The following is a 26,571-nucleotide window of genomic DNA, read 5'->3' as shown; positions in this document are numbered from 1 at the left end:
ACGGGAGAACCCCGAGAAAACCCACGCACACTGTGTTTGTCCATCACAAAGTTCACTTGGCGCGTTTAAAAACGAAGTATTTTGCAACCTTCCAAAACCTTTAACCACATACTCTGACCTGTTTCCTTTCAATATTTTAATTAATATGCATCCCATTATGCAATTAAGCAATTTGCAGAGAGTTGTTTCCTTCCGCAAAAACCCATCTAAGATAGAAAACTTTGGAAAGAGAACATAAGTAAATTCAATTCAGACAAGAATAGATCTCATCACTATATATCTTAGTTGCTTGCACAACGGAAGAAGACATACCAATGAAGATGTTAAAAAGTCTTGAGATCGTATATTATGATAATGTCATTTCTGGGGTACGAGATAAGAATTTTTTCTTTCTTTCTTTTCTAAATATTCAGTATGTATCCCCCCATAACTCCATTGGGTGAATGTTTTAGTATCTAACTGGCTCTATGGTAGAGGGCTATTGGAGAAATATTGTAAGACTAAAGAACTTTATAATGGTAATTACAGTGAATCCTGAATTTACGAAACAATTGGTTCGCGAACAAATCGGTTTACGAACAAGTTTTGTGAACAAATTTTCTCTCAGCTTACGGACAATATTTCCGGGCAAGAACTTACACACACGTGTGCACCCACAATTCCACGTGCCCAGTAGCTTTTTTTGTACCGTAAATATTATCTGTCAAAGTTCTATGATCAAAAACTACTTTTTTGGATTAAAGATCCAATATATTTCAGGCAAAAATTTTCTTGTACGCCTTATATCTGAAGAACTACATATAAAGTAGCCAAACCCAAACTATCACTTAACTCAGTATGATATGCTTATTCTGAAAACTCGTGAAAGTACAAAGTACGAAAACTCGTGTTAAAAATTTTGTGGCCCCTGATCCAAAAATGCATCAAAAGATCCAATATATTTCAATTAAAAATTTTCTTGTAGAGCTTATATCTGCCGAACTACATATATAATGTAGCCAAACCCAAAGTATCATTGAATTCAGTATGAGGTGCTTATTCCGTAGAAAATAAACTCATTTTAGGGACCTTTCAAAAATTTTGTGACCCCTGATCCAAAAATTAATTATTGGCCAAGATCGCAGTCTTTTGTTCTTTTTTTTTTTTCATTCCTAAAATTCTTGTTGTTGCACTTTTTGTGTTCTTTTAGCTTCATACTGTTTTGTTTAATTTAGCTTTAGTTATTTACTTTTGAAAAAGGTTATGTTATTTTCATTCCCTATTCTTTATCACAAAAACACTTTAAAAGAAATTAAAAATTTTAAGAAAACACACACCGTACCATATTTCTGTGGCTAGAATGAATTAACTATAATAGCATTAATTATAATGGAAAACATATTTCAGTTTACGAACATTTGTTCTCGAACAGCATTACAGAACATATTCGGACCCGTGGGTTCACTGTTTTCTTTGTTCTTGTGAGCTTGATTTATGTTTAGAATAAGTTTAATTCGATTTTGAAAGTTTAAAATTCTATTTTTTTTTTCCTTTAGGCATTACGAATAATTTTTCTTTGTGCATATAATGAATACAAACCAGAACTCATCTAGCGAAATTTGTATGCAACCTGAAGAAAATTCAGGCGTAAAACAACAACGCTTGACATCGTCTGTGGCAGCTTGTGCCCAATCAGAATTGGTTTCTTCCAAATTGGATGACAAGAACGTCAAACATCAGACCAAAATAACAGATGAAAGCAAAGGATGCAGGCCAATAACTGATAAGAAAACAGCTTCAGCTGAGCAAATATCAGTGAAAACCGAAACAAATTCTCATTCAAACGAGAAAGTTTTAGGTACTGATAAAAGCTGTAGTGAGTTAAACTTCCAGAATCAAAAAACGATTTTTGATACGAGGAAAGCTTTGCCTTTTAGGAAAAAGGGATCATCAAGAGGAAACTTAATGAACTCAAATAATAATCTACAGTCAGCTTGTGGTGCTAGCAGTTTTCCGAGTAGCAGTTGCAGCGAACTATATTTTCGTGGGGGTAGGGGTTTCAAAAGTAAAATGTTACCTAGAGGAGGAAGTTGGTCAAGAAATATTGACTTCCAAACTTTTAGTAGCAGAAATCCAAATTATTCAAATGACAGAAATTTCACATACGGAATTACAGAATACGATTCTTCCGTCACTTTTCCAATTAATGCCAGCAACAGAGGTTCGAATGTTCCCCGAAGTTTCAGGAGAAGAAATTTCTTTAGTAAAAGAAACACAGGAGCGAATTTAAACAGTGTTCCTGGTAATGCTTCTGACAGCAATATAGACAACCAAATTATAGATATGCCAGGGAAAAAATGTGGTAGTCTAGAATCGTTAAATAAAGATAACGTATCCAGTGATCAATATCATGTAGAGAAAGATTCACCAGTTGAAGCTAGTGTTACTCACAGAATAGGAAACAAAGAACAAAACGAAACGAGTAGAAATGACGCAGATAAAGTACTTCAACCAGAATCAGACATTTGCAAATTGCAAGATGTTTGTATCTATGAAATCAGCAATAAAAATGATAAAAATAGTGATAGTACAAATATTGAAGCTTTTAAAGTTGATGACTCATTACAAGAATGGGAAACATTTGACGCTATTGAGTACAAGCCATCTCCTGGGCTTGCTCGAGTTAGCGTAGAAAATGAAGGAAAAGCATTAGTCGGTAATAGTGAAGGTGCCAAAGAATTAGAAGGCAAACAAGAATCCAGAATCCTATCGACATCAGAATCTGTAGAAAAGAAAGGAGCTGGTGATTTATTGAAAGTTGAAAGTACGGTGAGTCGTAAAGGAAAGTCATGGAAAGCAAAACAAAAGGAAATTGAGTGTGGTAGTACAAAACAAAAACAAGTGGAATCACAAAATTCGTTGCAAACTCAAAGCAAAACGAGTAACAAACGTAAGAAACGAAATAATACTTCCGCTAACAAGGAGGATAATGTAGGGAAAGAAAAAGGTAGAAATGGAAGAGTAGGTCCATCCAATAGTGAAAGTGATGTTGGACTAAGTAACAATAGACGACAGTTTAGGCAAGCAATGCCTCATATGCCTTCAGATATAGATCAAAGTATGTTTATGTTTCCGATGATACCGGGATTTATGAATAATGTAAATATTTATCATGAAAATGATTACGGTAATTTATGGTGGCAATACAATGCACCCCGTATGTTACCTTCAGAGCCTATACGTATGTATAAACCATATCCAAAAGTACGTGAGTCAACCAAGGTACGCAATGCACCTTCCTCGTTTCATGAGTCATCTAAGTCAGAACATGTGAGTGAACAACTTTTATATTTAAAAAATTTACTTGCTTCGAAAAATATTTCTGAATTGACGGTCGAAATGACAAGTTCCGGATCAAAATTTTGCTCTATATTGAACTCGGCAAATAATCGCTTGTGTATTGCATTTGCTGTACAGATTTTAGCAAAATTATGTGAATCCAATTTTTCTAAGAAGGAAACCTTAATTACATCAATTTTAGGTAGCCCAGACAGCAGATTTTCGAAACAGCTAACAGAATTTACAGAAAACTTAAACAAATGGAACGCAGAAAATCCATCTCTTAAAACACTTTTGAATGCCTTATTTGTTCTTAGTCATTTCGCAACTAATGTTCTACCACGAGATACATATAAAAACTTGAAAGCTATTGTTTCCAATTGTACTTCTGCAGCTCAAAAGGCAAATAATTCAACAGCTGATAACAAAGTTAAAGATAAATTCAGAAATCTTTATTCATATCTTTGTGATCAAGTTCTTGACAAAGAGGGAACGAATCTTTCTAAATTTAGAACAGTCGATGTTCTTCCTCTACCTGAAGATCTCCTAGAAACTTCTGAAACATTTCCCAAATCAAATATAACAACTGGACCGTATGTGAATGTGATCCAATATTTAGACATTCAATTTCGCTTGTTGCGAGAAGATTTTATAGGACCACTTCGAAACGGGATTACAGCGTTTATTAAACATGATTCGGATGAGAAGAAAGTTCACAGGTTAAAAGAAGTGCGATTTCATCGAAATGTAATTTTTGAAAAGCGCAAAATAATGGGTAGACATATTGGATATTTTGTATTCTTTGATCCAGAGAAGAAATATAAAAATTACCAATGGCAAAATTCAAAACGTTTTTTGTTCGGTTCTCTTCTTTGTTTTAGCAAAGATAATTTCAAAACTCTGTTTCTTGGAATCGTTTGTGATAGAAAAATACCTGATTTGAAAAAGGGATATGTTTTAGTTAGTATCTGCAATCCGGTTGATGAAGAAGAATTGCGTGGTGAGTTCATAATGGCGGAATCCGATGTATATTTCGAGCCTTACCATTGTGTATTAAAGGCTTTGCAGAATATGGATGAGGAAACGTTTCCCATGAAATCATACATAATTTTCACTGAGGATACGAAAGAATTGCCTTTATATTTGAAAAGGAACCCTCAAGCTTGTTACCAAATTGACTCTTATAACCTTCCTGTGGTGGAGTTGTCAACATGTCTTCAGCCAGACGCGTTGAATCTTGACCAATCTCAGTTCAAGGCGTTGTGTACTGCTCTGACATCTGAGTTTGCCATTATTCAAGGCCCGCCAGGAACAGGAAAAACCTATATAGGTTTAAAAATTTGTAAGATTCTTTTGGACAATTTAGAGGTTTGGAACACAACAAATGCTCCCATACTTATCGTGTGCTACACAAATCATGCCCTCGATCAATTTTTAGAAGGAATTTCACAATTTACACAGAATATTGTTCGAGTCGGATGTCAGTCGCAAAGTGATGTCATGTCCAAATTTGCTTTGAAGTCTAAAAGGAAGACGTTTAGAAAAGAAAATCAGAATATTTGTGAAAGCAGAGATATTGGATTCAAAGTGGACGAAATTTTATATAGGATGCGTAGTGCGATTGCGGTTCTGGAAGATATTGATAAGAAAATTGGCATTATTTCTCTGGATGTATTTCGAAAATTTAAAATAATTGACGAAGCTCACTATCAGCTTATTGTAAAGCAATCTGACGAAAAGAAGGCATTTCTAAGTTGGTTAGAATATGGCAAAGATGCACAAGAATTAGAATATTTAAACACATTTAGAACAAGAACAGAATCAGATAGTGAGAGTGAGGAGGACGTTGAATATCTTGGAACGGATCTCGAAGACGCGAGAAAACTTGAAGTGGATCCCTTGTTTGATACCAGTGAAGCGTTTTTTTCCACAGAAATTGAAGTAAAATATGCTGTGACGGTTAAGAAATTAGAGAAAGAATTACAAGATCTTGAATTAACAAAAAGTAGTCTTCACTCCGACATAAAGGATAAGGATACCTGGCACAGAGATGGATGGGTGATAGAAGATCAAATGAAAGAATTAAAGAAACAGCTTTCATTTTTAGGAACGAAGATGCGAGAATCTTTTACCTTTGGTAAGATGGAAAAACTATCACAGAAAAGTTTCTCTTCGTTAACATTAGGTGAAAAATGGGAGCTCTATTGGTATTGGGTTTCGAAATTAAAGGAGGTTTGTAAAATGGAACTGAAGAGATTGGAGGAAGAATACCAGAATGTCTTTTCAGTATATACTGAAGCACAGCAGAGGGAAGATGCACTAATATTAGAGAAGGCTCATGTTGTAGGCATGACAACCACTGCAGCAGCGAGATTGCAAACCACGTTACAAGAGCTTAAACCCAAAATAGGTAAGTTCATAGAAACAGGTATAGAGACGTGTTTTTAATAACGAGACACCGACTGCGTATTACAGATTTAATTGCGTTTTGGTGAAATGAAAATATATTCTTCTAATGATTTAAACTTGTATATGGTTTCATGTCTCAATATTGCCTTAAAAAATATTGAAACTACTTCTTTCAATTTATTTATTTATTTATTTATTTATTTATTTATTTATTTATTTATTTATTCATTCATTCATTCTTTATTCATCCATTTCGTACATTATCAGTCAGAGACCAGTACATAGGACTTGTCAAATAATATCAAGATATTTCAATATAATTGATATTACATTAATTTTACAATGTATCACCCAAATATTCATTAATATCATAATGCATTTTCTTACATAAAGAAACGAACTGTTCAGTTTTGAATTTCGGTATGGTTTTTATATCCTTCAAGTAAGTCGGGAGCTTATTATACAATTTAGCGGACATAGGAAGGACACTTCTTTTAGTGCATGTATAGTTTTGATATGATGTAAATATGTTGTTCTTTTGTCGTATGTTGTATGAATGTACATCGTTAACATGAAGAAAACTTTTTCATTTCTCTTTCCATGTATGACACTTTTATGTATGTACAGGCAAGGCACAGTTAACATTTTATTTGATTGAAAGTCCCTTTTCATGAGGCTCTTGGTGGTAGATTAAAAATAGATCTTATTGCCCTTTTCTGTAGACAAAAAGTAGTAATACTGAGACAGGATGCTCCCCAGAAAATTATTCCATAACTTACCATAGTACAACAAGAGCAAGGTTTCTTTTGACACAGAACCACGTAGTCTATAAAAATAATTTGTATAGAAAGAGCAACTTCGTAGTTAGGAGCTAATGTGTAATTGTGAATCTCTGTTTAAAACTCATGATAGCACTATTCTCGTTCCGATTATTATCTCCAACTCTTGGACATCAGAAAATTTGTGAAAAGGTCTGTTCTTTTTGAAGTAATCTTGCAGGATGGTCCGTTTACGTAACATTTCAGTGTATTTCAGTCCTGTTGAGGTTCAGAGCCCACGTAAAGAGGAGGATCCGTTATTCATAACATTTGTGTTATATAGAGATGTGAACATGTGTGTAATTAGTCAATTCGATTTTCATTATTTTTCTTTGATAAAAAGTTATTATTAATATCCATATCCCGTTTGTTACTGTGATATTTGCATTAGAAGTGCAATATAATATAATTGTACGTGAATTCAATTTGATTCTCTTTTTAGTTTTTCAGGATAAAGTTATCATTTAATGTATAGCAATATAACAGTAATATTGATTACATAGCGTAATTAACGCTAGTTACGTCTAACATTAAATTTTAAAATGCAATTATATAAAATGAAATGTATTAATATCAATCACATTACAAAATAAGCAGTAGTGTTTAAATAGTGTATTTAGTAAATAAAATCATAATAATAATTGAAGAAAAATTAGGTTTGTCTTGGGACTTCAATGTGGATCTAATCTTCTTCTTATCATAAAACAACTTGGAAAGTCTGTCTTTAAATTCCTTGTTGTATTGCATTTTAAGAAATTGGAGATGTTGGCCCATGACACCATATATAATTTTAAACCATTAGAAGTACTTCTATTTAACAAAACTTTTTTTTTATTGAATTGATTATGTATACAGTCTGTGGTGTTTCTTTATTAGATAAACCAGTTGTAATTAACTTATTTATTTATTTATTTATTTATATTGTTGAGCTTGTATTCTGAACTTTAAAATATTGATTTTAAAAATTATTTATGTATTAACCCTCTATTTCTGTCTACATTAGTTAAGAAGTCTATAAATAAACTAGAAAACAAATAAATATTTGTAATTAAAGAAATAAGATTACAGTTTATATATCCACTCTGAGAGAGAGACAGAGAAATAACAGTCTACCTAACTTGGTACTTTCTCTAGATAGTTGAATATGATAACTATATGCTGTGAGAAAGGTAGAATTTCATGTGTTCTAGACAATACAGACTTATTACAAATAATTGGAGCGGTTTCATGATTTTGCTGCAGCTATAATATTTGACACATTGCCACGAAACTTTATAGTAATGTAGAGGAATTTTTCGCAAACAAATCTCTTCTTCCCATCACAAAAAATCGTAAGGTGTTAAATTTGGTGAGCATAGGCAGGAATGTCTGATCATCATCCCTACTACGACCAATCCATCGGTTTCTCAATCATATGGTTAAGAATGCACAAATATCGCAATGTAAGTAGAGAGAAGTACCATCCTGTTGAAGTCCACACTGTCAGTTTTCAGCTCTGTTCTCCAATATGTCCAGATAGACATTTTCTGTAATGGTCTGTTCACTGAAAAAATTGGAGGGGAGGTTATAAACTTTAAACTTTGAGACTGGACGCAACACATTAACTTTTGATCAGTCTCTCATTTACTGCACGATAGTATAGAGATTTTCCATGCCCCATATACTGTGTGCCTGTTCATTGTGCCACAAAAAGCTTCATCACGGAAAACAAGTTTATCATAAAAGCATCCTCTTCCATCAGCTGTTGCATTCGTATAGCAAACTCAAAGCGACACATTTCATTATTGAGCATACGTGACGGCTTGTACCCATTGCAAGCGGTGAAACTTCTTTTTCAATTTCTTCCGCAGAATCTTCCAAACGATTTCTTGTGGAATATTCAGTTCTGTGCTTGCACTATTTTTCGACTTCGGTGAGCTACATGTTTAAATTATCTGCATGCACTCTACAGTTTCTTCACTCATTGGAGACCGACACGTTCATTTCGACTTACAGAGACATCTTGTGGTTGTGAACTGGATATACCATCACCGAATGGAGTTGGTACTCGGTTGCATCTTTGTGGAAATTTGTTTTAAAGTGTCATTGTACTGTAGTGACAGATTTGTGTGCGTGAAAGTTCAGCGCAGCATACGCTTTTTCAGCAGATGTAGCCATCTACTGCTCGGTGCTGTGCTCTCCCGGCAGAAATCCAAAGCATGCCTGCAAAAGAAGGAAACTTTTTAAATTTCTCTACATTATTGTAAAGTTTCGCGACAATATGTCAAATATTATAGCTACAGCAAATTAATGAAACTGCTTCAATCATTTATAATAACCCGGTAATTTCGTACTAATCAGAAATCAAACCAGGGCCATGTTTATAAGATAATCGTAACCATTTGGATATGCAGGAGTATGTGTATCAAGAAAAAGTTAAAGATCATACCTGGACTTGTTCATTATGTGCTGGTTTTATAATAGCTCGACAGATCTTGCGTGCATCCTATCTCCACGTTTGACCTCTTTATTTATTGTAAAAGAAAGTGTTGTACTGAATTTGCATATTTAAGGAGACACTCCAAAATTTATCTATCCATTCGCTTTGAAGGAGTTTTAAGATATTGGGGTATCTCTTAAAAGACAAAATATATTTCATAGAATTCTACCTTCTACAATAAAACGGTGGATGAAATGTGGCATTCTAATAATAGTCTCAATAGATAACCCTAGTCCTGCATTTATTATATTATTAGTAAAGATAACAAAGTTGGTTAGCTTTTTAATATATGGAAACTTCAAGAATATTCATACGTTACTTATATGTTTTTTGTTTTATTTACAAGTCTAATTATGTATGTGTTTCAACTTTCATCTACACTTCCTGGTAGACAGTTTGAAGAACATTGGCCTTTTATGTAACGTATTAAAACCATATTTAATGGCATCTTCTCTTTCATCTACACTTCCTGGTAGACAGTTTGAAGAACATTGGCCTTTTATGTAACGTATTAAAACCATATTTAATAGCATCTTCTTCTAACAACAATAATAATAATATAAAAGAAATAGGAAAAGGAAGTGCTGTATGAAATACAAAAATTTTCAATTTTTATGAGAGAAATTGTACTACAAAACACGAATTGTTGGGATCCTTCATGAAAGCATTGGGATGTTCCACTGGCGTACGCAGGATTTTTTTTCGGACGGGAATTGTAATTTTTTAGTGTATAGTACATAGTTTAATGTCATCAAATACCGTATCATAATGCTCTAAAAGCCTTTCGTCTAGTTAAGACATGATCTTATCAGTGTAAGGAAATATTTTCGTATATTTGGACGATTTATTAAATACATTCTGGTAGTATAAATTTTAAGAAAGCATGGAAAAAAATGACTTTCGTACATTTATAAAAATGAATTTGTACTTCTTATTTTTTTCTGCAGAGTAATATCTTCATTTGAAAGTTAACATGATTTTCTTTAGTGCTAAAGTTACTCAAGTTTTACCTATATTTAAACAGCGAATAATAAGACATTTGTTTTCCTAATTTTATTATTATTATTATTATTTTGTTTTTAATGAAATAAAATAAAACCTTTTTCACTTGCTCATACAATAATAGATACAGCTTCCAAGAAACTCCTACTTTATTGTGTTGTTTTCTCTCTCCCTTCCGAAATAGGTTCTTTGAGAAAGGGACAAAAAACAAACTAAAAAGACCAATTTGAATATGTATAACTGTATGTAATGCAATAGGAAATTTTCATGCATCACCTTTCTATCAAGACTACTTGTTTTTAGACTAGCTATTTTTCTGGTTTTTACTCATCCTTTTCGCCTTTCACTTGAAAATTTTGATTTTCTAGAAATTTCGGGAAGCACTGAAGTCCCATCAACTCCTGCTCTACGTACGCCACTGGGACATTCCTTGCAAAGACCATAGTATAGAACTAAGTTTACTTATTGTGAAATATTTTATATGGTAATGCATAGTATTTGTAGTGGTAAAGCATTTAAAAAATCAAGCAGAAATATCTTTAAAAAGTAAAGAACTTTAACATGTTGAGTACGTGCGCCATCTTTGTTTTTTGGCTCATTGATTTATACGTAAAACTAGTTTTCTGTTTTCTTTGAAATGAACAGGAATTTTAATAGTTTGAATTTTACTAATTTGTTCAAATTTGTTGATTTAAATGGTCCTTACTTAGTGAAAAATCATTTTATTATGTATAATTTAAATAATACTGTGTAATATTAAATTAAAATTAAGTAATATTATTAAATCATTAAAGCAATATTATTAAATTAATTTAAAATTTAAGTAATACCACAGAATATCCATTCTTCGCACGGGGAGAATACGTTTCATTTTGGACATAAAGGGCTGAATTTGGATTTAAACTGCATCGGAAGTGTCACCGTTTGTCTCAGAGATCCCGAATTCTATGGATCTACACTTATGTCGGTCATTTTTTATTATTTTTATATATCTCCTCAAATTGCGGGCTGAATTTAGATTTAACCGTCATCAGAAGAGTCACTATTCATCTCAGTGATCCCGAAAACTATGGATTCAACATTAATATCGGTCAATTTCGATCATTTTAAAATATTTCCCCCTCCTCCGACCCTGTGTTGCACCCTCAAACTGAAATGATAAAAACCATCCCAGGCCCGAACCTCATCTATGTGGCAAATTTGATCGCGATCATTCGCATAGTTAAAGAGTTATTAAGTTTTATTTATTTTTATAGCTCCTCCTCCCCTGTGCTATACCGTCAAAGTGAAATGATAAAAAGCATCTCAGGCCCGAATCTCATCTATGTGGCAAATTTGATCAGATCGGTCGGGTGCTTGAAGAGTTATTAAGCCACTAACATTGTCACTTTCATTTTTATTTATAAAGATTACATTTATATATAATGTAAATTCATTTTAAAAAGCAAGGGACATTTAACTAGATCTGAAAATGAAATCAGTAAAATCATATCAATAAAGTTTCAAATCCACTTAAAAGAAACAGAAGAATTATTTTTCATTAAATCAGTTGGCCTATTTAAAAAAAGAGGCGTATTTTTAAGATCTCGCAGAATATACTCTCTTAGATGGTATTATAACGAAGAATTGCGTTCACGGAATAATTTATGGTACTTTAAATGAAAACAGTTATTAGAAATATAAGCTTATGCATTCTAATGTTAATAACAATCAATCAAACTTACGAAGCACTCTTATTGCTTTTTCTTTCTTTCTTTTTCAGTCATTGTAGAGGAAGCTGCTGAAGTACTGGAATCTCATATTGTAGTATCGTTAACTACTCATTGCGAGCACTTGATTTTGATAGGTAATAAATTTTAATAGTTCATATGCAACCTATTACTTTTTTTTTTTTTTTTTTTAAGTTAATACAAAAATTATATAGATTATGCGTACATTATTCTGAGCTGTCCATAGGGAATATGATTATGGAACTAGCATAAATTTCTGCTGTTAATACTTTTATAAACAAAATGTTCCTTTTCTGTTATACTTTAAAAAATATTTAAAAGGACCAAAATAGTTACTATAATCACCATTGTTATTTCGTTATATGGGGCTATATATTTGGAAAAAATAGGGAAGGGGTAGTTTAGTATTGGGGTGAATTTTTCGGATGATTTTCTCAAAAATGACTCAGACGATTTCGTTTATATTTCATAAATACTTCGTTAATAACCTGAAATATGACATCACATTTTTGTCTTTAAAAAATCTGCATGAAAGAGTTTATTCTGGGGGGTGTTTTTTTTTTCAGGACAATTTTTTCTAAACCGATTCAGGTTATTTTCCTCATATTTCATAAATAAATATTTTATTATTATTCTTATAATGTTGCATAAAACAATTTCATGAGAATATCCACAAGTAAAATTTTACTCTTTTTTTTTTTTTTTTTTTTTTTTTTTTTTTTTTTTTTTTGACAGTTTTGTAGAATATCACTCATAGGATTTTCTTATTTTATATACAAATATTTCATTAACAACCCCAACTATGTCATAAATCATTTCTTATGAAAAAATCTATAAGGGGTAGTATACTTTTGGGGATGGCTTTTCTTTGGACGAAGCTTTTTGATAACGCTTTATAATTTTGTTTGTATTTCACAAACAAATGTTTCATTAATAACAGCAGCACAACATGATTTCATTTAAGAAATTGGAGCGAGAAAGTTTAGTGCGGTAACCCGTACCTTTTATTTATTCTATTTTCGCAATTAAAGACTGTGGCCTTCAAGAAAAAAAATAAATATGGTGGCAGTCAACGATTAACTTAACAATTCTTGGTGTTTACTTGAGTTTTGTGTTTTTGTTGATATGTTATCAAGTTTATATCAATTATCGGACTCAAAGCAACATTTGTAATCAAAATATATATACTGTTTTATGCTCCCTTCCCCTCTTTTTTTTTATTTCTGTGAAGCGAGGCAATTACAATTATGCACATATTCTTAATTTTACGGAATGCATTTTATATACGACTTACAAAGTCCGCTAAGCCAAGAAATTTATTTACTTATTTTCTACCCATTTATGCAGTGAAACATTTTTTTTAAAAAACATTTCTGCAATAGAATTGTAAATTTTATATTACTAGCTGAACCTTCGCTCTCCACCAGCACATCATTTACATTTGAGCATGAATCTCCTTGTCATTCCTCACAACATTTATACATGTCCCTTTATAGACACAAGTGAAGGACATCTTGATAAAAATCAGCAAGGGGTATCATAAAGGGGAGATTTTTTCCATTATTTTTGAATATCTGGCATTGTGGAATTTCTAATTAATTTTAACAAAAGAAACACTGACCAAAGCTTTAAACACACTTTATTTTAATTATAGTAACGGTTTCGGATGTCTAACATATCCTTCTTCAGACAATATCAAAAATAAATGAAAATACAGACATATATATATAGTCATTGTTATGACAAAATTTAAATTCTTTAACAGTCATATATATGTAGTCATTGTTATCAAAACATTTAAATTCTTTTAACAGACATATATATAGTTATTGTTTACTTTTTTTCTCGTATTTGCTGAGGCCTTCAGCCAATCCCGTAAGTCTTCTTGTTCACTTTCCAACTAATCACGTTCCGCCTGTTTTGTTTCTTATAAGGGCCTTTTTTATTTTCTTCTTGTCTATGCTCTCCAAACTTCCTTGCCATAATTCATTAATATGTAAGCCTCCTGTCCAGTTCATCAGTTTATCTCTTCCTACCTTCTTTATCCAATCTACTTCTTTCCACTTCCTTATTATCATTCTTTTCTCCATCTCCAATACTTCCGTTATTATCCGAATCCGAAACCGTTATTATAATTTAAAATGAAGTGTGTTTTAAGCTTTGGTCAGTGTTTCTTTTGTTAAAATAATCAATCCAAAACCATGGATAGTCTTTATTTTCTAATTTATGTATGATCAATGTTTTCTTTCTTCTTGCATACAGGATGTAATAAGCAAATATATTACACACACAGTTAATTATAATGTCAGTGATTGGTGTTCATTGGACAAAACACTCCAAACAATAAAGATTCATCTTAGACTGGACAAATGGATATCCTTTGTTTTTCGTTATCATTTGTCCATGAAACAAACGCCGCAGAAAAATACTAATCCAGTATTCAAATGACTGGTATTGGAATTGGAATGTATAACTCGTAGGATATGATTATTTACTTTTTAAAATTTCAATACTTCCAATGTACCCTTAAAAATGTAATAAACAAATACGGCCATTTTTTTTTAAATATTCAATTAGAACTGAACAATTTACACAGAATTTACAGTTGATCAGTGAAAACGGTATCTTTCTAGAGCTTGTGGTTTTCGAGATATTATTGTCCTAAGAATTGCCCACAAACACATAGACTTTTATTTGACCACAAACATATAAACTTAGTATTTTAATACAGAGATTCCTCGTAAACAAAAGAATAGTTTCAATACTTCTATCTGGCATCATCTCATCAATTTTAACATTAGTACTTTCGATCAATCTTTCATACACTTACCTGGTACTTACTAATAGTAATTCAACATTTGTTTCCTCATTATCAGTCATAGTTTTACAAGAGCGCTTATTCCTAGTCTGTTCGCTAGTTTCACAAGAGCACTTATCCCTAATCTCCTGGCTAGGAAGCATGCTTTTGGTTCAGGATATCCCAGGTTCAATTTCCAGTGGAAGGTCATCGAACGTAATGCAGTTGTTCAGACACCACTTCAACATATAGGTCCCGTCCTATATAGTCCCGTTGCTGATAATCTAAATACAAATAAAATAATCAACCCACCGTTGGCGTATGCAGGATGTTTTTCAGGGAGAGGGAGTGGAAAGAGCAAAGTACATAATTAAATAAATTTCATCATATCTTTTATCATAATACGCTAAAAAATCTAGCTAAGAATGATGTCGTCTGAGCAATTGGTATATTTGCACATTTACAAAATTCATACTGACAGCATATCTTTTAGAGACTCACTAATATATCTTACAAAAACTAGTTTCGTACATTATACTTTTTGAAACACTTTTCTTTTTTCTTTTTTTTTTTCTTTTTTTACAAAGTACAAATATCATCATTTTTAAAATTTTCAAAAATTTTACTTTAGTGCTGAAGTTTCATAAGTTTTACTATACGTAAACAATAGACAACAAGTCTTTCTTTTTCTTTCCTAATCTCTTTTGTTTCTACAATAGCAATCAAGAAAATTGATGTAATTTCCATAATAGATAGTTCTAATGCTCTTGTAAAAATGTATTTTTGGCATTTCTGTATTTACTATATATAATGCAATCTACAACTACCTATTTTTCAGCTGTTTGCTCACTTTTTATTACTTCCACTTGAAAATGTTTAATTACTAAAAGTTTCGGGAGGGACTGAAGCCCCATCAGCCCCTTTGTGCGTACACCATTGGCACTAACTGGACAATTTCTAAACTTTGTTTCAGGTGACCATCAACAACTTCGGCCTTCTACAGCATTGTATGATTTGGCAAGGGATTGTCATTTAGATACGTCTCTCTTTGAGAGAATGGTGAAGAACGGCATCCACTGCGAACAGCTAGAAGTTCAACATCGAATGAGACCTGAAATCGTCCAACTTATTGTACCAACTATATATCCAAAGTTAATCAATCATCACTTAGTTTTGCGGTATGAAAACATCATGGGAATGTCAAAAAATCTGTATTTTGTTACCCATAACTACCGTGAAGAACTTGTAAGTACTATATATATATATATATATATATATATATATATATATATATATATATATACTATGTTTATATAATATATCACCACATAAAATGGATACGTGTGTAGTTCCAAAATGTGTATGTGATACTTTGTAATGGACCGGTTTGATCCATTACAGCGTTTTGTGTTATTTCTCTGTTTGTACCCTTATTCTTAACAAACTGATCTTCAAACTAAAAGATGACATAAAATTTATCTGCACCATTGAAATGCTGGCGAAATTGACAGTTAAATTAATGCCTGTTTTTTATTCTTCTTCTTTGTTTGACAGTTGAAGTTTGATCTTTGTATGTTTAAAAAAATGTAGTTTCGGTATATAGAGAAATAGGTTGTTGATGTGTTCCCTTCTAAAGTGGCAATTTTTATATATTGTTTCTGGACGTAATATAGCTCAAATAATGTCCAGCTAAATCTAAACGTCCGGAATCCGTAAGGATTCCGTGAATGGAATATATTCCTTCTCTCTTATAATCACGTTTGATGCATGTCATATCAGGAACTTTATACCAAATTCTGAATTAGCTCAAACGTATGGCGGTAGCAGTCTGTAATGTCGATTCTCAGGTGCGGATTCTATTGTACGAGTATAATGCGGAGACTTTAAATTGATATCGGATGTGCTTTATGTTGTCAACGGAGATCATCTATGAGATATTCTGCGACTAAGATTATTAATTATAATTGATATAAATATTTGATGAAGTGGATCAATGAATAAAGATATGAAATAGTAGTTATAATAATTATATGTATTGAATACGTAAAATGATGATTCTCCTTAGGCTTCTGATGGCTAATGACTAATGTAAAACATGAGTTGTACGTCACGCATTTTCCTAACTGTATCTTAAATGCCTCACCTAGTATGGAATCATATGTCGCATCAGAAACTGCACATGCCCCTTAACCTAATTGGAGCTAAATAAAAAGTGATCCGTTGTGTCGTAAGTTGATGAAGTATTTTATTTTCATCTTTAGTAGATTTGCAACCATAAGTATTCCTGATATGTTATAATGCTTTGTGTTTTCTTCTTCTGGTGTGGCTTTCCTGCGTGGTGGAACGTATCTGCAATCTACAGTCCGATGCTTGCAGCTGATGAAAGTAATCACTTTGTGATCTAACGTATCATCAGCCAACAAATATAAGCAGTCCAGAAAGAGAGGACATTACAACTTGAAACAATCTTTCAAATGAAATATCTTCTATTAATTATCAGATACATTCTGTTTTCTTAAATTTTAGTCAAAATAGTGCTATTAATAATATTAATAATAATAATAATATTAATAATATTAATAATATATTTGAAAACCTCCTCAGCAAAAAACGGAAGGGCAGCTATATTATTAGATTCTAATGCAAACAGTGATATAGCACTAGTAGTTTAAAAATTACCTAAGGTTGTTTAGCTGTAAAATGTTAACGTATATTCATTTTCGTTTTTGTATGTATATTTTTTTCATATACAGGATGTTTCAAAACAACACCGACAATGTTTGGGAGGTGATTCCTGACACCAAAATAAGACAAAAAGAATAGACCAACCTGGGAGCAAAAATGTTTCCTTTTGGAGTCATAGGCTACCGAAAACATGAAAAATGAACTTTAAAGGGCCATAGCTCCAAAACTATAGGACCTACCGTAGTCGGATCGAGGCTTCACTTAGAAACTAGTATATTTCCTATCCAAATATCCAAGTTTCAAAATTTTGCTGTACTTCCGCAACAGTTTTTATAGAGGCCGTTGGTAAGTACTTCAAATTAGATGCTCGTAGCCAAACACCCTCTATAAAAATTAGACATTTAAAGTTCATTTTTTTCATGTTTTTGGCAGCCTGTAACTCCGAAAGGAAGCATGTGTGCACTCAGGTTGGTCTATACTTTTTGTCTTATCTTGGTGTCAGGAATCATCTCCCAAGTGTTGTTTTGAAACACACTGTATATGTTTTTCATGAATATGTTAATGCATAATAATATAGCAAAGTAAAACTTTACCTTAGTACGTCGTGTTGTTTGTTTTACCCCAATTTTCTGTAACTCTTGCCTGCTACTTTTAACTAGAGACGAAAAGTTTTGACCAGAAATTGGGTTTCAACTGAATCACTTCTTTTGAAAAAAGATTTTTCCTTAGGTACATCTTCAAGTTCTTCAGTTTTGTTTCCTATAATATGTGATATAAATAATTTGAAAAACAAGCTAAAAATATGTTGTGAACTTGAACTATAATATAATCACTATTTCTTCGCTCCAGTTGTTGCAGTGTTGTTGTATCCGAAATCAAGCCATTTCCTATTCGTCATTTGAAGAAACTTCTAACTATGTTGTTGAATAACATTTTTATTTTCTAGGTAGAGTTAATTCAGTTGTATATCATATTGAATTATGTAGTCGCATCTATGTGGATTTGGGGAAGCACAAGAATCACCTATCAATTTAGAAAAGTATTTAACCAATTATATAAATTACTAACAGAATACTAGTTCTTCGCACGGAAAGAATATGTTTCATTTTGGATATAAAGGGCTGAATTTATATTTAAACTGCATCGGAAGGGTCACTGTTCGTCTCAGCGACCCCGAAAACTATGGATTCAACACTAATATCGGTCATTTTCGATCAATTTTATATATTTCCCCCACTTCCACGTTACGGGGCTGAATTTGAATTTAATGGCATCAGAAATGTCATTGTTCATTTCAACGACTCCGAAAACTATGGATTCGGCATTAAGATGGGCCATTGCCGATCATTTGTATATGTCACTCCCACCCCTAAGTTGCAAGGCTGAATTTGGATTTAAACTTGGGGGCCGCGGTGGCTCAGTGGTAGAACGTTCACCTCTGGTGCTTGGGGTCCCGGGTTCGATCCCAGCCCCCGCCAAGTGAACTTTGTGGTGGACAAACACCGTGTACGTGGGTTTTCTCGGTGTTCTCCCGTTTCCTCCCACTTTCTTTATTCCACCATTTCATTCATTACTCATCATCACCCTCTTCTTTAGCCTAAACGGCATAACCGTGGGACGTAAAACTCAAATTGGATTTAAACGGCATCGGAAGTGTCACTGTTCATCTTAGCGATCCGAAAACTATGAATTCAACACTAATATCTGTCATTTTCGATCATTTTTAAATATCTCCCTCCTCTTCCTCCCCTAAGTTGCATCGATAAAGTGAAATGATAAAAACATACGAGGCGCGAACCTCATCTATGCTAAAAGTTTAATTGAGATCGGTTGAGGGTGGTTTAAGAGATATGAAGTCACAAACATAGTCACGTTTATTTATATATATTGTAGATAGATTATTTAGACAAACAAGCCCTTTAAGGCATTTACTTGATAACATGACATTGTAAATATACGTACATAGGCATGTCAAAAAGAAATACAGCAACAAAAATAAAAGAACACTTTAGAGATTGAAAGAAACAAGATCCAGCAGTGCCAGGCTTATCAAGACATCTAATGGAAATCAAACATTCTATTAACAAAGTAACAGTACGTTACAAGACGTCTTTACAAACTAAAAGAATTATGTATGAATCATATTTTATTAGAACGAGGAAAGTAGAGTTAAACCAGAATGGTGGAACGTTAGGTAAACAATGGGATTATATAATTCAATCTTATAACTCACGGAATCAACACTGTCCAGGAAATATAAATCTTGTTGATTAATCTTTAGGTGTTCTAATTCCAATTTCAATTCACCTATCGATAGGTGCTAAAAAAAATTGTAGAGTACAGACATAAGTGGAGTCCAGGGGAAAAAGGGGGGGGGATGTCCACTTTTGGGCAAAATTTAATTTTCATGCCGCCTTCTAGAGCACGTTGAGCAGTTTCATTCAATATATCAAAAAGGGGGAAAAGATTTACGATTAGCCCGCTGTAGCTGTTTAAAAAATCCTTGTAAAATGGAAGAAGGGTGTATCGTCATCACTCACAGTGGAAAAAGGAAGATGTCCACTTTCCGACAAAATTTAGATTTTCATGCCATATTGTTCTCTCACGGACATGCGTGCAATACAGGTATATTCTATGAATTATTATATAAGGTGCGTTGCAAAATGCTACGAACGATACCAGATATCGTCAGATTATGCGATCGGAAAGGAAACGGAATATGGAAGGGAGGGTGGACGACACAGTGTTGTATTTATGTTACTCGAAAACATGTACTGTAGAAATAGACGTGTATACAGGACAGGGTGAAGGAAAAATGAAAAATCAGCCCAAGGAAAGTGTTGCAAAATGATACGAACGATTACATGTTTAGTGTAATAACATGTAGCTATGTCGCCGCTATGGAACATAGAGGGTGCTAGACGAGAAGGCGAAATGTATAGCAGACGAGTGATAGAAGTGTAAGCTAGTGTACTACGGCAAGGACGTCTGTGTGAGGTGGTGAGTAAGAGAAGCATAATGGGTCGTGGTAAAGTATTGTCTGAGTGCGAAAAGGGGCAAATAGTGGCATATAAAGAAGAAGATGTATCTGTTAATGAAATCAAACGTCGAATTGGGCAGAGTGCTTGTGTCCTGAACAATTTTCTTAAACTTGGGATGCGGTATGGAGTAAGAAAATAATCAGGAAGGCCGCGTTTACTAACACCACAACAGCAAAGACAGGTTCTTCGAAAGCTAAGTTGTGCTGGAATATCCCTTACACAGTTGGCACGAGATCCTAACATTCTTGTACATAAATCTACCCTATCATGAGCTGTGAAACGCTGTAATCATCTCTGATATAAGAAGCGCAAACATCAGCCACGACTCAACGCGCAACACAAGGAGCGACGGGTGATCTGGACCAAAAGACATGCGACCTGGAAGCAGAACTGGCGTCGTGTCATCTTCAGTGACGAAAAGAAATTTTATTTGGATGGTCCCGATGGCTGATGACACTATTGACACTATCTGCGGAAGTAGGATCAGATGTTCTCTAAGCGATAGCAAGGGGGATAGTCGGTAATGGTGTGTGGGAAGGCTGTGGTTATTATGGTATAACGAACCTCGAATTTCCTACATCTAGTATGACATCAACCACGTGCCAAACAGTACTTGCAGACAATTTGTTGCCATTTACCTCGCGAATTTCTGATCCCGAGTGGACCTTGCAGCAGGATAATGTCACTATCCACGTTGTTGGAACTACCAGGGATTGGTTTCGGGAGAAAGACGTGATTGTCCTTGATTGGCCTTTCAATTTCCCAGTCAAAAACCCTATGGAAAATCTATGGGAAATTCTGTGTCGCTCAGTGATCGCCATCGGTATCCAGTACAACAATGTTCATGAGTTGCAGGATGCCATCATCGCAGTATGGAATCAAATTGTTGTGACTGCTGCGAACGCTGGTAAACATCATGTTTAATCGAGTGTTCAAGCTGGTGTTATGCAGTGGCTCATTTATTGGCTATTAGAACTAGCTTTTGTATTGCGTTCGTATAATTTTGCAACAGTCATTATCATGTTGTTTTGATTGTTTTTTGTTTTCAATTTGGCTAGCCATGGAAATGAGTGAACTATTCATGGTCTGTATACATATCCTCCTTATACATCTCTACATGTCACGTATTCCATCCGTGACGTGCACTTACTAAAGTTATGTCACATATTCGGATCGTTTGTATCATTTTACAACATACCTTACTAAATGAGTTAAAAATACATCACTCTTGCTCCAGAACCTGGTTTTTAACATTCTGATGTCGTCAAACTTGCTTATATTAAGTAACTGCACCTTTCCGTAAGCAATGTCAGATAGTCGTTTATACGACGTTGACTATCAGGTCAACAAAGTCAATGAACCCTTGTACTCCACTTGTTCTCCTTGCCCCACTCTCCCATACTTTATACTAATTAGAGGATAAAAGTACATTTCCAAAATCTTCGTTGTATAATAAAGTATTAGGTTTAATCGGTTGAGAACAGTTTTAATCAACACGATAATTGTTGGTGTGATTTACAAGATCTTTTCCCTTATTTTAAAGGGAAATTTCCTATCTCGGAAGAAAAATGGTAGGATCTTCAAACTTTGTAGTTCTTATGCAGCCCAAATGCTCAATTCTTCTATATGGAACTCCCAAAGAAGTAATTAACGGAATAAAGGAGAATAAAAACGACAAATGAAGAAAACGACATATTTTTAATAATATTGTTTATAATTTTTTTTAAAAAACAATGAGCTCTTTTTTCCATTGTTTTGCCTGCAATATACTCCTTTTTCCGCAGTACAAACCAACCTCGTGTCGTTTTTGTTTTCTTTTCCTTACAATAATATACGTTGAGCATAAGATTTCGCAAACTCGTTTCCAATATAATAACAAACTTGTAAACCAAATTTGAAGCATTTTCAGTGATTAGTTTAGGGAATAAAATGTTTTGAACTTTAAAAATCGTTTCCTGAAAAATTAGTATAAATGGACATTCCCCCTTTTCCCCCCGGACTCTTCAAGTCTGTTTCACTCACATTCTTAATGTGGAAAGCGATGTAAAATTGTGGTTGTTAGTTATAAGATGTGCTATTAAGCCTTTTCCAGAGAAATTGAAAAAAGTGAACTTGAAGAACAATCCAGTTTGGTAATTGAAAGGGATATATATTGATATCGGATTAGATTCCAGGTAAGGACGCTATAGTTGTTCAGAGTGCAAGACCATTATCTTGAAAAAAGGTAATGATTAGGTGTAAAATGTCTAAATCATTTTTTGTCAAGAGTTGTTTTATAAAGAATGAGCCATAGCCATGGCGTTGGTGTAAAACTTCTGTAACAGGTGTCCTATGTTTGGACAAGAGAGGACAATGAAAGAGAATGCGATTCAAATTTCCTACTTGTTTATTGCACCAACATAAGGGTGAAGTGGTGCTGTGAATTTTATATAGTAGGTAAGGTGTAATTGCAGTGTTGAAACGAAGTCTATAAGATTATTTTGGATTTTGACCAGGTGCGAAGGGCATTCCAGGTGGTAGAATGAGCGGGGTTAACTTCCCAATAATAAGTTCCTGGACCTGTTCGGCTTTTGTTTTCCATATGACAGCTTTAGGGGTTTCTTCAAATCATGAATAGGAAATAGCTTAACTTTGTATATGACAGTGCTACAACAGTTGTAACGAAAAAAGAGTTCAAGCTCAGCTCATAGCGCAAGTTCCTCACATATTTTTAGCCTGTTTTTTAATATTTATGTCATATATTATAGAAATCAAAATTGAAGAACTCAAAGTTGTACCTAAGGACATATTTAGAAAATCTGATAGAGAACCAGGAAATTTGGTAAAGAATAAGAAGCCAACAAGAGGAATGTAACTAGGTAGAATCTCGTTTCTTGACGAAATTTTTCATCCCTAGTTAGATAACAGGCCCGAACTACCGAAAATTTGGGTGAAACAAAAAACAAACAAACAAACAAACAAACAAAAAAAAAAGTATCAAGGTAAAGTTTTATTTTGCTTATTATTATACATTATTTAAGGTTGATCTATTTCAGCGCTCTTAATATTTGCAATAATATAGTTGTTTTAATCGGAGTATAATTTAGTTCAAGAAGTGTACAGAATATTTTAACAATGGTGGAAGTAAAATTTACATAAAATTTCCCATCAGTTTGTGAGAAAGTGACTCGCTAACTAGGAGCAAGAATAGGGATTACTCAGATCATTTCCTTGAGTATTGATAGTTCGAAGAAGCAATGACAGTTATAAATGTTGAATAAAAAATTCTGTAAGAAACTGTTTAATCAGTTTTTTATTTATTTTATTTATTTTTTCAGCTAAACTAAACATTTTGGGTCTTATTTAGATCAACTATATCTGTAAGGGTTTTCTTGAACTTATCAGTCTTATTTATTGGTCATACATGAAATTAGAAAAAAAAAAAATCCGTGTTCATTGTTATCTGTTAACTGAATATTTAACTAAGTAATGAAAAAGTAATGCTCAAGTAAAACTCACACTTAATTTGGACCTACACAAGGCTTGTTACATCTCCAGTACTTTCAACAAGAAATCTTTTAAGGAATTTATCTTTAGAAACTAACACTTATTAAGAGGTTACTATGTCAATTTTTTGGAGCCTTGCACCAAAAGTTAAAGATACTAGTACTCTCGTTAAGTTATTCGATCTATATGTTAGTAACTTATCTGTTGAAAAAGGCCACAGAATAAGTAGCTGAAACAATTCATGAAAATTCTTATGGACACAATTAAACCAAGTAAGTGCTACACTTATTACTTTCAAAATACAAGGTTTGACAATAAAGTTTCAGGACTCATGCTGCTACGCTGTAACTGCTGACAGAAAATTGTTAATCATTTGAGAGTAATGCTAGGATATTCTTCTTATGCAAGACAGCAAGACATGTAAAGATTTTTTTTTTAAAAGAAAATCTACATCCTCTTTAATATCGGTCATTGAAGACACCCTAATTCCCATTGTCATGGATGCTTAGAGTAACCTGCACAAGAGAATGCAAGGCTAGGAATTCGATCTTGCTGACTCTTCCAGCTGAATTTCGTTACCTACTCACGGCTATGAAGACTTTTTACACAATGGCAAATCATATCTAAATTTCCTTCTGAAAATCACAGTTCAAAAAAACAAAAAAACAAAAAAAAAAAAAAAAAAATGAAAGATATTAAATAAATATTTCTAATTAAAATGATGTAAATGAGAATATTTATTATTATTAAACAATCTCTTTAAATGCTCCCTGAAATCTTGAATTAAACTACAGCGAAATGTTAATACAATATAGTCAGTGATAAATTTTCAAGCGCTTTTTTTCTTTCCTTTCTTTCTTTTAAATGACTCAGTAAGATGGCATGTTTCTCTTCGCTAACTGCTCGGTAACTATGTGCCAGGTGTCACTGAAGTTTGATTTACTGCATCTCCTTCCCAAATGAAAGGAGAAAGAAATAAAAGCAATGGTCATAGGGTAACATTCCTTTTGATTTTCACATAAATATAACATTTACATATCCCTGGCAACATAGATACTTTTATAAAAAGGCCTTGTGTCCATCTTAAACACAAATTAAACCTAAGTTTCTTACAATGCTGTTTATATTCTTTATTATAAATTAACGAGAATTGTTACAGTTTCGGAAGTATATCACTTCCTTCTTCAGACTACTACTCCAACTGAAATTTTGGATTTGATTTGGATTTGGATTGGAAAAGTTGGAGTAGTAGTCTGAAGAAGGAAGTGATATACTTCCGAAACTGTAACAATTCTCGTTAATTTATAATAAAGAATATAAACAGCCTTGTAAGAAACTTATGTTTAATTTGTGTTTAAGAATCCCTGGCAAGTATAAAAAAATGTGTCTTTGGGCAATTATGAACAATTGTGATAATTTTGATGACCACATCTTCCTTTCTCCACTTCGACACGCAAAACTTTATCCATCTCTGCAACTTACAATACAAAATCAAAGTGCGAATATTTAAGTTTTACTGTAAATTAGTGAAACCAGCAAAGAGACTTAAAAGGTGATCAAAACTGTTTACCGCGAGAATATCCTATCTTCATGGTCGTGTGTTTGAATGGTATGCCTGATTTCCTGATGAACGTGAAGATATTTCTGATGACTGCAGAAGTAGACGTCCGTCAATCCCGTTTAGAGGCTAATATAGAGCGTCCGAGATCTGCTGCAGTCATAACGCTTCATGACTTCATCAGGAAATCGAGCATGCAATTCAAACACATGACCATAAGATAGGGCATTTTTTCGGTAAACAGCTCTGATCACTTTGTACGTCTCTGTTGTTGATTTCTCTAACAGCAAAAGTTAATGTTGACATCCTTTATTTCGTGTAAGAAGAACCCATCATAGTATGAACTAGGATATCTTCGATGACCGATGTTCAAAAGGGAAGAGATGGTCTCTTTACCAAAACTTTAAGTCTGCAGAAGAAGAAGTCTGACATGATTAACAATTTTCTGTCATTAGCAGTTACAGAATCTTGGAATTTTATTTTCAAACCTGGTAAATGTTATAAATTTCCTTGCTTACCGGTGCATATCAGGTGATCGCTATAGTAAACCAGACATCTTTTAATTGGGCAATATGTAATCCTCACATTGGTTCCTTTAAAGGGCAATTAGCGATCATCCTAATCGATTAGCAAAGTATTCAGTGATTTAATTCCGATTTTGATGGCCCTTAATAATTGTCTTTGTATTTCCTGAGATGTAAGAGTAAGGATCTGGTGATCCTTGCAGTAATAAAAAAGGGTGCTGATGACGTTCCCAGAGAAAAAGAAAATATCCAATTAAAGTAAAACACGGAGGCAAGAGGTGAGCCACTTCTCTTATGAACATGTGCTCTATAGTTTCTATAAATATATATTCATGTTCATGTAGCCTACTTCTTTGTAAACTTTAAAATTTTATTTTTCGACATTTTTCACTTCTCAATTTTTTTTAATTATTTATTTGAATTATAAATGTAACACTTATATATTTGCCTGTTGCTTCGCATTTATGTTTTTACAGTGACATTTCAAACTAAATCAGTTTAAAATGTACTCCAAGAATATTCATTCGTTCCTTAAACGCTTGAAAAAATTATATAAACATGTATCATATGTTATTAAATTTCGAAATTCTAAAGCACATTAAAAATATGTTATTTTTCCCTTCACAATGATTTATATATGTGTCGTAAAGAAACGTATTTGGTCTAGGAATTAATTCGTGCGGTTGGTACGCACACATTGAAGCTGTAGTACAAACACAAAATA

General features: G+C 33.2%; 1 protein-coding gene across 2 annotated transcripts in view; it reads left to right on the top strand.

Moving 5' to 3' along the window:
* The window catches only part of LOC145680389 (NFX1-type zinc finger-containing protein 1-like), an 84,117-nt gene that overhangs the window by 7,352 nt on the left and 50,194 nt on the right, over nt 1-26,571 (top strand). For both annotated transcript variants that reach the window (XM_081750829.1, XM_081750828.1), the window contains exons 2-4: nt 1,536-5,728; nt 11,789-11,872; nt 15,527-15,798. In XM_081750829.1, coding sequence (XP_081606955.1) covers nt 1,567-5,728; nt 11,789-11,872; nt 15,527-15,798 — 4,518 coding nt within the window. In that variant the 5' untranslated portion in view covers nt 1,536-1,566. The remainder of the gene's footprint in view (nt 1-1,535; nt 5,729-11,788; nt 11,873-15,526; nt 15,799-26,571) is intronic.

Source organism: Thermobia domestica, chromosome 3 (assembly GCF_964235325.1).
Source record: "Thermobia domestica chromosome 3, izTheDome1.hap1.1, whole genome shotgun sequence".
NCBI lineage: Eukaryota > Metazoa > Arthropoda > Insecta > Zygentoma > Lepismatidae > Thermobia > Thermobia domestica.
The sequence above is the reverse complement of the archived record's forward strand: the minus strand, read 5'-3'. Positions and strand labels throughout refer to the sequence as shown.